The sequence below is a fragment of the Schistocerca serialis genome, chromosome 3 (assembly GCF_023864345.2).
Source record: "Schistocerca serialis cubense isolate TAMUIC-IGC-003099 chromosome 3, iqSchSeri2.2, whole genome shotgun sequence".
Lineage (NCBI taxonomy): Eukaryota > Metazoa > Arthropoda > Insecta > Orthoptera > Acrididae > Schistocerca > Schistocerca serialis.
In genome coordinates this window covers 405,275,809-405,287,924 of record NC_064640.1, presented here as the reverse complement: position 1 = coordinate 405,287,924, position 12,116 = coordinate 405,275,809, and the positions used below count along the sequence as shown (strand labels likewise).

Here is a 12,116-nt window from a genome sequence, read left to right as displayed (position 1 = left end):
TATTCTTTCCATCTTCCGCCATGTCCAGATCTCAAAAGCCTCCAGCCTTTCTCTGTCTTTTTTCCTCATAGTCCATGTTTCAGTGCCATATAGAAGAACACTCCATACAAGACATTTTATGAGTCTCTTTCTGAGTTCTCTGTCCATACCGCTGCAGAAGATTCTCCTTTTCTTATAAAACGCCTCTTTTGCCATTGCTATCCTTGTTTTAATTTCTGTGGTGCACTTCGTCGGTGTCTATCCTGCTTCCAAGATACTTAAAATTTTGCACCTGTTCTAGTGTTTCTCCATTCAGCACAATTTTTATTTCCTTATTTCCTCCTGTTGCCAATACTTTTGTTTTATTTGTGTTAATTTTCATTCCATATTTTTTTCCGTTAGTTGCAATGGTGTCCACCAAATCCTGTAATTCTTTTTCCCCTGTGGCTAGAAGGACCATGTCATCAGCAAATCTCAAGCACCCTACTCTTCTTCCTCCAATTTCTACTCCTTTGTCATCTAATGAGCATTGGTCAATCATATTTTCCAAGTACAGGTTGAAAAGAGTAGGTGATAAACAGCATCCTTGTCTTACTCCTTTCCCTAGTCTGATCCAGTTTCTACTTTCTCCTCTCACTTTAACTGAAACTTTTTGATTAAGGTATAATGAGTTTATAAGTCTTCTGGTTTTCCAGTCCACTCTCTTTTCCCTCATAATAGTCGCCAGCTTGTCCCAAACCACATTGTCAAATGCCTTTTCTAAATCGATGAAGCACATATATAGGTCTCTTCCTTTTTCAATAAACCTTTCTCCCAAGATTTGTAGGAGCCCTATTGCGCCTCTGGTGCCCGTATTCCGTCTAAAGCCAAACTGCTTCTCGCCGAGATTCTCCTCTATTACTTTTTCGAGTCTTTTATTAATTATTCTTAACATCACTTTGGCTGCATGTGAAATGAGGCTGATTGTCCTGTGCTCGCTGCATTTCTTGGTTCCTTGTTTTTTCGGTAATGGAATCATTACTGTTGTCAAAAAGTCCTCAGGCCATTCACCACTGTCATATAGTTTATTACATAACCTCAATATTTCTCTTATTCCATTGTGGTTCAAGCATTTTAGTATTTCTCCCGGTATTGTATCTATGCCTACTGCTTTGCCATTTTTCATTGCAGCAATGGCTGACTTTACTTCTTCCATTATGATGGTCGGTCTTTTCTCTTCATCACTTACACTGTTGTGTGATTCAAGTTCCAGAGTTTCTGGTTTGCTATTTGTGTCATATAGCTCTTTTATATATTCTTCCCATCTCTGGAGGACATCGTCACGATCTTTGTACACTACCTCTTCGTCTTTACTCAAAATTTCCATAGTAGCACTTCCTGCTCTGTTTTGTTCCCATGTCATAGTCTTTACTCTGTTGTATAGTAAGTCGTATATTCCCTTCCTGTCTAGTTCTTCAATTTCATCACATTCCTCTTTTAGCCATTTTTTCCTAGCCTGCTCTGTTTCTCTTCGCAGTTCGTTATTTAACCTTCAGTGTATCTTTCTTGCATCTCCAGTGTTCTTGTTTTTCAATTTTCTTCTCTCCTCCATCTTGGAAATCATTTCTTGTGTGACCCATGGTTTTTTTGACCTTTTACCTTTTACATATCCTATATTTTGCTGTCCTGCTTTAATGATTCCTTCTTTCAGCATATTCCAGTACTCGTTGGCATTATCAGGTGCTTCTTTGTCTCGTAATGTGTTTAGAAAGTCCCGAGACAGCATTTCTGTAATTTGTTCTTTGTTGGACCTTATCTTCTCTAGATCCCACTTCTTCACCATTGTCGCCTTCTTCAGTTTTTTCATTCTTATTTCTAGTTCTGCCATAAGTAAGTTGTGGTCACTATTAATATCTGCACCTGGTAATGTGTGCACCTTCTTAATTCCATTCCTGTATCTTTCTTCTACCAGTATAAAATCGATTTGGTTTCTGTATTTATCCCCTGGTGATTTCCAAGTGTAGAGCCTCCTCTTATGGTTCTTGAACCATGTGTTTGCCGCTTTAAGCTGCATTTCCCGGCAGAAGTCAATTAACCATTCACCTCTGTCATTTCTCTTTCCAAGACCATGACTGCCTACTACGTTTCCCTCTTTCCCTTCTCCCACAATGGCGTTCCAGTCTCCCATTACTATTTTGCAGCATTTTTTATTTTCGTCCATTATTCTCTCTATTACATTGTACGTTTCCTCTACAATTTAGTCATCATGTTCTGAAGTTGGCATGTACACCTGGACAATCAGTAAATCTTTTTGTGCTCCTTTCAGCCTTACACCAATAACCCGGTCATTTGCACAGTCTACATATTCCACACATTTAGCCAATTCCTTTGTCATAATCATTCCTACTCCATTAATTCCTTTTACTTCTCCTCCTGAGTAGTAGAATACATATTCATCTGACTGCAACTCTCCGTGTCCATTCCATCTTACCTCAGCAACTCCTACGAGGTCCATATGATTCTTTTCCATCTCTCTTTTAAGGTTTTCTAGTTTTCCTGCTTGTAGCAGAGTTCTGACATTCCAGGTACCAATTCTCGTTTTGATTTTTTGCCTCCTTTCAAGTTGTCCCCCCCCCCCCCCCCCTTCCCGGAGATCTGAATGGGGGACTATTTTACCTCCGGATACTGATTTAACATGAGAGGAAGCCATTTTTTGTGCATAAAATGGGGACTGCATTATGCAGGGAAGATAATCTGCAGTGGTATTCCGTTGCCTTCCGCAGTTCTGGAGGCCGCCCCTAACATGGGATACAGACGCCTTTTGCAGCCGCCTGCTCAGACGCTGCATGAGAAGTATAGGTTGGAAAGTGAAAAACCCCTAGCCCTCGAAACCTAATAGCGTCAGGGTCGGAAAAGAACAAGAGCTGGCCGAGGGTGGCCAGATAGGAAAGATAAAAGTGAGGAGCCTGGCATAAGTAAGTGGAAGCAATGCCAGGACTCAGCTTGGAGCCCCGTGGTCGCCAGCCACGTATCACTAGGTGTGACTCCCTGAGGAGTAAATGACTTGCCTCCTAAAACATCAATAATGTCTGCCCCTGCTTTTGCATGCCCACTGCATGCTATTGTAAGTGATAGCCCTCTTTTCAGTATAGGTCCTTCTCGTACCTCAAAGTCCCTGACTGGGAGAGTCTAACTTCATTTCTGTTTCATACAACTGACCATGTCATAATGTCTTACTTTTATACCTATACTCATGTTTGTATTAACATTTATGACTACTGTTATTATTATTATTATTATTATTATTATTATTAATCACAATGGAGATTACATTGTTGGACACAGTCAAATCCATTCCAGGTTACTTCCAGCTTCCTCCGGAGTTGACCTAGTCACTTGAGTGACTGTACAGTTCTTTACTTAAAATTCGGTTGGACACAAAAAGTACTATCTCTTTTTTTTCCGCTTTGTTAACTGTGCCCTGGGATTCTTGATAGAATGTGCTTAAGGTTATATGGTGTTGATCCTAGGGCACCAATGATAACTGACATGACATCAGTTTTTACGTTGCCAATCTTGATGCTCAGATCCTTCTATTTCAATTTTTTCTGAGCAACCTTGTCATTAATGTTGCCATCACATGAGACTGATACTTCGAATAAGAGTCATAATCTTTTATCTGCCTGACATACAACGATGTCAAGTGTGTTAGCTGTAACTGGTTGGTTGGTATGTATTGGTCATACCGGACAGTGTTACATGCAGCTGTCGTGTCTGTGTTTGGTGTGTGGTCATACCATTTATTGGAGAGATGTGCTACTCCTAGACTTCTGCATATTTTGTGCTGAGGCTATGGACATACCTTATTCGTGTTCTTAGGGTTTTCATTCTTCTCTGATATAGGACTGTCTGATATTAAGTGGTGATATTATTATTACTATTAAGTAAGTGTATTGTTGTACCAAACATCATAAATTATTTTGTTGGCAGTGAAAGTTCTTGAATTGTTTCTGCCTTTGATATAAGCATAACATTATCCAGTTAAACAAAAATGCAAAAAGAGTACTGTATGCGTAAAAATTTGGCCCAATTTAAGAGCATGCCTGAAGAGCCTAATCTGAACAGGTTAACCGTCTCATCGCCAAGCCCGTAGATTCTATGGCTCGCGCTTCTTTCCAAAAGCACCAAGCACATAGGTTCTACTGGGCCAGCATCTTTTGTTGATTAAAAATCACTGCTTCCCCCCCCCCCCCCCCCCCAACCTGTGACTATCGATATACAATGTTTATACAGTTTTTTTATTAGTTGCACTCATAGATTACGTGAATATGTGTGTTGTTTTTGTAGTACTTCGTTGGTTACGAGTCATTGTTGTCGCCTGTGTTTTGAGCACATTATTGGTATTCCGTGAAAGAGAAGTGGCATGCCGTGATTTATCTGATGAAGAAATTGCCGATTTGCTGAATTTTGAAAATGTTTCAATGCTGTAGGTAGCGAAGATAATTCGGACTAAACAGGTTGAAGGCGACCGCAGTACGATGAGTTCAGGCACAGAACTGTAAAATGGTGGCAGAAACTCCCCTCCCCCTCCCCCCCCTCCGCTTCTCTGGGAGTACTGAATGCATTTTGGTTACACACTTCATTTGAGACCAAGATAATGGCAATAACCGATTTCATTACCAATCGTGCCATCTGCTCCAAATAAACAAAACAGATTTGTAGGCTGACTGACACAGACTTTTCCTTCCACATTTACCACCCACAAGCAAAAAATATTCCTCCCACACGTTATGTTTGTTCTTCAGGATCAAAGAAAGGAAGCGGGAAAGCATCTTGCAAGGAGACATGTTATCCATGCGAACAGTGCTGTGTGGCGTTCTGTATAGAAAGCCGTTTTCAAATATTTCATACGAAAATGCAGTATAGATCTAGTAGAAAGTGCTATTGTATTTAAATACAATATTCAACACTGAACATTATTTATTCATGAACTCATTGACTCTACCTACATGAATGATGACTTTTTTAATTTTACGAAAACAATGTCGTGCATAATAATATAATGTGCCAATGTTACACCATGCAGGATTCCGTTCATCATTGCATATTAAAGAAGACCAACTGAGTTGAAAAGAGTGCTAATTTTGTATTTGTAGGTTTGATATTTTCCAAGATATAAATTTTTGAACACAACTAACACTGCCTGGATTCTGCTGACATGCACAAGTATTGGGTCGGCACTGAGTGTGTTAAATAAATGTAGTAGTGGGAAGTCTTCAGTCACAATGTTGTCCTGAAAGAGACCACTTGCCATAGTATAAAAAATATATGAATTTTTTATAACACATTGGTACACCCAGGGAACTGTTTTTGGGACTCTCCTTGTATCAGTGTTATATAATATACAGAAGGGCCACTCGGTTGTTATGTCTACCTGTGATGAATTGTGTTTTCATGTTAAGTTTATCTTATTGATTGTACAGATCTAAATACCACTATAAATGTTTTAGAAAATGTATGTAAGCCTCAAGCTTCCTGTAATTTGGCATATAGAGGGATGTGTTCATTATTATAATTATTTTCAAGATAAATTTTCATTGTAAAACATGTTTCCAGAGGAAAACTGTTTTTTGTATTCCAACAATAGCTTGTGAAAACTGAATCATGTTTTGATATTAACATGTACTATGTTTGGTTGTATAAAAAAATGTGTTGATCCTTTACCTGTGTCACTGAAACACTGATACTAATGGAAGCTCATAAAACTCTTAATACAGTTGATAATTTTAATTTTTTTTCCCTCAGTCATTTTCTCTGGCAAAGAAGAAGATTGTTCATTACACAACAATGGATGTCCAAAAGCGTGTCAATGCTGCCTTCTTAATTGCATCATATGCGGTATGTATAATGTCTTCCATACTTTCACATTTCCTGACAATAAAAGTAACAAATTATGATAGTTTAAAATTGAATTTTCTCTAATAATGAATGAGACAAAAATAAGTCTCTACTTCAGTTGTGTGTTAATTGACCAGCTGTTGGCATCAATTTTACAAAAATTTGTAACTAAATCTGTCATGCTTGTATAATATATTATGGTATTATTGGCTCTTCTCTTGTCCTTTGATTTTTTCTAAATGTAAGACAATAATTGTTGCAGACAGCAGCATAATTGTAGTGGTTCTGTAATGTTTGTTAGTGAACATGTTACTTAAAAGAAATCTCTTATTTAATTAACTGTACGTCAAAGAAGGAACAATTGAATTGGTGGTTTGTTGTGCTCCATGATAATGGAAAAAAATACTTAAGTAGTTAAATGTAGAGGGATTAGGGGATACTGCCTACCATGTGGTGTCATAATATGCAGTGGGTCAGACTGGTTGTAAGACACCACTTCTGTCAGTAGCCACATGTAATTTATTGGGATGGGGATACTCATTCTTGATCTGCAGTGGGTTATCAAAGAAAATACTAACTGTTATGATACAAATAACACACAATTATTAACCTGAATTCTAAATATCACAAACATTAACAAAACACTGCTTTAAGATGAGTGTACCTTTTTATATTATTAAACAACGAAGCAGAGATTGTTTGTTACTCATTCTCCTAATATTTTTTTATGTTTCTTGCTCACCAGAGTAACTAATGATAGATTTTGCAAGTCGGCAAAAAATATTAAGAATTACGTCCATTATAGTTACTTAGATTTCCATTATGCTGAACACATTCGCCATTTGTTGAGGTTTTATGATTGTTGCTGCTCTGCCACAAAAATTCGGATGTCTTTAAAAGATTACCACTAATAATGCTAGACAAACTTCCAGTCTGATTAGGGTCAGAGAGAGTTGACATGATCTGAAACTCCTTTATAAAGCAACGCTAGAGTTTTCAAGGAAAATACTGCCAAGTTAACGACACATTTAACACACAAACTATAGATTTTAGGAATCGAGTTAACAGAAAATCGTAGAGTGGTCTGACATTGTTTTAAACATCTTTGGAAAACTGACTAGTATCGTAAAGTTGCTGGTAGATGGAGAATGGACCATTAAGCACTAGTAATGAAGGTAAAATATAGATGTATGGGAACTGCAGAGTCACAGTGTATGTCCTATAATGAGTGGTCTCTCGGATCATAATGTTCAAATGCTGATGTTAAATATCATGGTGCTTGACATTGAATGGAAAACTACAATGGTAATAAATGAAAAATGAATTGAGGAATTGAAGAAGTATTGCGGAGATGATTTGGGAACTGAAATGGGAATCCCTGGAGGGAAGGTGACATTCTTTTCGAGGAACACTATTGAGTAAATTTAGAGATCCAGAATTTGAAGCTGATTTTAGAATGATTTGTTTTTTGTAAGGACCATGAAAATGTTATGAGAAATTAGGGCTCATAACACACACACACACACACACACACACACACACACACACACACACAGTGTCTGGTTGCCAAGGGCAAGTCTGGCAGTGACAGCCAGAGACTGTGGTTTTTTTTTTTTTTTTTGTGTGTGTGTGTGTGTGTGTGTGTGTGTGTGTGTGTGTGTGTGTGTGTGTACATTGTCCAAATCTGATGGAGGCCTGTTTGGCCGAAAGCTTTCTTTGACAGTCTTTTTGGTGTGCCTGCCTGCGACTCAGCATCTGTGCTATATGGTGAGTAGCAATTGTTCTTGTCATAATAATTTATCCTGTATCATAGTCAGAGGCTGCATGGAAAAGACGTTGTCCTACACAATTAACCTCTGAAATAATAAACATCATCTGGATCAGAACCAACTGATAGCTCCAAAACTACAGATTCATTAAATAACTTTTCTCTGCAGATTATTTTGGTCTGAGCATTTATCACAATATGACACTGAAGTCTAACGATATAAATGATAACAAAGCTGCACTGAAGCATGAAAGAAACTGGTATGGGCACGCATATTCAAATACAGAGATATGTAAACGGACAGAATACAGCGCTGTGCTCGACAATCCCTATATAAGACAACAAGTGTCTGGCGCAGTTGTCAGATCAGTTGCTGCTGCTGCAATGGCAGGTTATCAAGATTTAAGTGAGTTTGAACATGGTGCTATAGTTGATGCACAAGCGATGGGATGCAGCATCTCAGAGGTAGCGATGAAGTGGGGATTTTCCCATATGACCATTTCACGAGTGTACTGTGAATATCAGGAATCCGGTAAAATGTCAAATCTCTGACATTGATGCAGCTAGAAAAAGATTCCAACGATGACGGAAGAGAATCACTCAATGCGACAGAAGTGCAACCCTTCCACAAATTGCTGCAGATTTCAATGCTGGGCCATCAACAAGTGACAGCGTACAAACCATTCAACAAAACTTCATCGATATTAGCTTTCAGAGCCGAAGGCCCACTCGTGTACCCTTGCTGACTCGACAACATGAAGCTTTACGCCTCACCTGGGCCCTTCAACGCTGACATTGGTCTTTTGATGACTGGAAACATGTTGCCTGGTCGGACGAGTCTCATTTGAAATTGTATCGAGCAGACGGACATGTACAGGTATGGAGACAACCTCATGAATCCATGGACCCTGCATGTCAGCAGGGGACTGTTGAAGTTGGTGGAGGCTCTGTAATGGTGTGGGGCGTGTTGTCGCGTCCCAAGCGTGGGTATTGCGAGGGATTGAGCGACATGGTTTGTGAAAGGGATTTAACCGGTTGAACTTAGTGAGAGGGAGACTTTTTGATCTGGCTAAGATGTGGAAATCCCCGGTGTGAAGGTACAAGGCTAGGAAGCGGGTAGAATTAAAGTCTTGCTAACTTTAACAAATTGCAGTTTATTCCGAATAATTACAGCTCACCCTAACTGCATGGTGATTGTATTCCCAGGAAGGCCAAGTCTAATACAGAGACGGTGACTGGTTCCACCGTTTGACTGCCTACTAGACGCTCTACAATATTTCCTAGCGCCCTATGTCAGAGTCCCGCGGCTACGCCCTAACGCTCTTCGGCGGCTATCTCCGGCTGCCTGCCTACAGCCCGTTTCTCAGCCCAAGTCGGCTGCTGCTATTACGCTGACTACAGTCGCTACCTAGAACCTGACATGGAGAGACCAAGAACTACCTGACAAGAAGAAGGCAGAGCGGCGTGCTCTCGAGTTTTGTTAGCGTTCCCCCTTCGACCCCGTCAGCGCTTGGCATGACGTAGCTTCGAAGGCAACTTGTCCTTATTTGGTATCGTTAAAGTATTATTGTTGTTATTGTTCTTCAGAGGCTGGGTGGAGGGATAGAGGCGCCTCTCCCTATATGGTCACGCACTGTGTCCTGAGCCCTTCATTGGCTCCTCATGACGTAGTGCTGTCCCCACCAAGGGCCCTCTTTCTTTCTCTTTCCACTCCCAGACCTCTCTCTCTAGCCAGGAATGCTTTCTGTTGATACTCTTAATTGATTGCTTATCATGAGTCCTTACACAGAGCTTCATTTGTATCTGCTTGCTGTTTGCTTTCTTATCAAGTGTCGCTGCCCAACAGTTTGAATTCCGCCTTGGCTGACCCTTCGGCCATGCCAGGCATCCAGCGCTACAATTTTAACTCCTTCCTACATACTATTCTCGGCGTACTGCCTGAAAACGACTGTAATTAGACTTGGCTTGTTTCTGCGGTTACACCACCTCCCCCGATGGGGAAATTGGCGTTACTCCTCAGAGTAGCGTCAATTGTGACACTCTCATTTTATTTGGGTTACTTGCTTACATTTTCTTTGTTACATCAACATTTGACATGTTATTTTCTTTCATATACATTCGGTACACTTAATTCCATTAAGTTCTTTGTTAGGCACAATTATTTTATACATAGATAATGTTTATCAAACGTACATTTATCAAGGTACATTTTTTTACAAAGCATTGATACAAACTACTATTTATCAAACATACATTTGTCAAGGTACATTTTTTTTTTCGTTTTTAAAGCATTGATACAAAATACCATTTTCATTCAACGTTGGTAACTACAGTTACATAGTAGGTACAGTTTCATAAAACATGGACTAAACACTAAACGTTGATTTCACCTTTTTATAAGACAGTTTTAATATATTTTATCTTTTGATTTTACGTAACGCCTGTTTCTGAACAGAACTGACTCTTCTTGGTTTTATCCACATCTTTCATATATTACCACATCTTCAGTTTCTTTATTAGTTTGTCTCCTACTTGAGCTAGTCTCTGGGCACTGATTTACAATGGTGTTTCTTATACATACTTTACCACAACAGTCACTATCGTCATAGTATTTCCATATGCTTTTCAATCATTCTTTACATCATCTACAGTTTTTACAGCAACATGTTATTATAATAAAAATGACTATTGATATAGCTACATATGTAGTTACTGAGTAATGTGTAAAATATCTGGAATATTTGAGTTCTTCCTCCTGCCTTCCTGCCTTTCGTTGGACATCATCCAGTCTTTTCCCAGCGACTTTCAAATCGTCTAATTGTGTTACTACCTGATCCAATGGTAATTCTAATGTTAGCATTGAGACATTTTTCTTTTCTTTGTTTACAACACAACAGTCAAATTCTAAATTAATCTGAGGTATTACATCTTTCTTCGTTACGTTGCTATGAATTACTCTATCTGTTTGTATGAACACTCTCGTTCCATATCCCTTACATTTACTATAAAAACTTATTTTTCCTACCCCTTTCATTAATAAGTCCTTTGGGGGTTCCTTTCCACATAAAACTGTGAGTCCTTCTTCCTTAGGAGCTACATATAGCCATTAGTTACTGTTTAGATAGGTCCAAAGACTCTGGTTCAGTGCGACTATTTTTCGCACACAATCTTCCGGAATTTCTCTTACCGGTTGTAACAATTTGGCTTCGCACTCCTCATGGCCGAATGTCGATAGAAATGCGAATGACTGTCTCCACAGTCGCCTATTCTTACTCAGTTCTTTGCATTTTAGCTCATCCGCAGAAAGTTTCACGTATTGCCTTTTGGATTCATCTATCAGTAGAAATTCTTTCTCTGGCTGTATGTATACGTATCTTCCCTTCATATCTGGGATCTCTTTTGGTAATGGAAGAACTCTGTACAGATTAAAATTGTTATTATCTATTAAAGGAATGTTAATTATGTACCTTAGTATCCTACCGGAGATGAAAACATCTAAATCAATTATTCTTAACAAGAGGTAGCCTGAAGAATCCGCGAGAGGAACAGGAAACTTCACGTCTTTTAGTTCGTCTCGTATTAAACTTAGATATTTCACAATTTGGACTGGGTTAATGATGTGAAGCTGCAGTATTCCCTTTTGAGCGTTTACAATGGCATTTATCATCTGCTCGTATTTCTCTTCAATTTGGCCAAACACTGCCGCTAGTTGTAATAGTTGTTCCGTTACCGTGGCAAAAGATGCTACTCGTTTAAAACCCATATCTGTTTCCTTCACGTATTCCTTCATAAACCTTTCTAATCTTTGCATGTCTGTCTTTAGAATGTGTTCATTTGAATCTAGTGTACAGGGTTATTACAAATGATTGAAGCGATTTCACAGCTCTACAATAACTTTATTATTTGAGATATTTTCACAATGCTTTGCACACACATACAAAAACTCAAAAAGTTTTTTTAGGCATTCACAAATGTTCGATATGTGCCCCTTTAGTGATTCGGCAGACATCAAGCCGATAATCAAGTTCCTCCCACACTCGGCACAGCATGTCCCCATCAATGAGTTCGAAAGCATCGTTGATGCGAGCTCGCAGTTCTGGCACGTTTCTTGGTAGAGGAGGTTTAAACACGGAATCTTTCACATAACCCCACAGAAAGAAATCGCATGGGGTTAAGTCGGGAGAGCGTGGAGGCCATGACATGAATTGCTGCTCATGATCTCCACCACGACCTATCCATCGGTTTTCCAATCTTCTGTTTAAGAAATGTCGAACATCATGATGGAAGTGCGGTGGAGCACCATCCTGTTGAAAGGTGAAGTCGGCGCTGTCGGTCTCCAGTTGTGGCGTGAGCCAATTTTCCAGCATGTCCAGATACACGTGTCCTGTAACGTTTTTTTTCGCAGAAGAAAAAGGGGCCGTAAACTTTAAACCGTGAGATTGGACAAAACACGTTAACTTTTGGTGAATTGCGAATTTGCTGCACGAATGCG

The 12,116-nt window shown here is 39.3% G+C and overlaps 1 protein-coding gene across 3 annotated transcripts in view; it reads left to right on the top strand.

Annotated features, from left to right (window-relative positions):
* Positions 1 to 12,116, top strand: part of LOC126470261 (dual specificity protein phosphatase CDC14AB-like) — a 242,951-nt gene that overhangs the window by 54,551 nt on the left and 176,284 nt on the right. For all 3 annotated transcript variants that reach the window (XM_050097992.1, XM_050097993.1, XM_050097991.1), the window contains exon 5: positions 5,764 to 5,856. In XM_050097992.1, the coding sequence (XP_049953949.1) occupies positions 5,764 to 5,856 (93 nt within the window). The remainder of the gene's footprint in view (positions 1 to 5,763; positions 5,857 to 12,116) is intronic.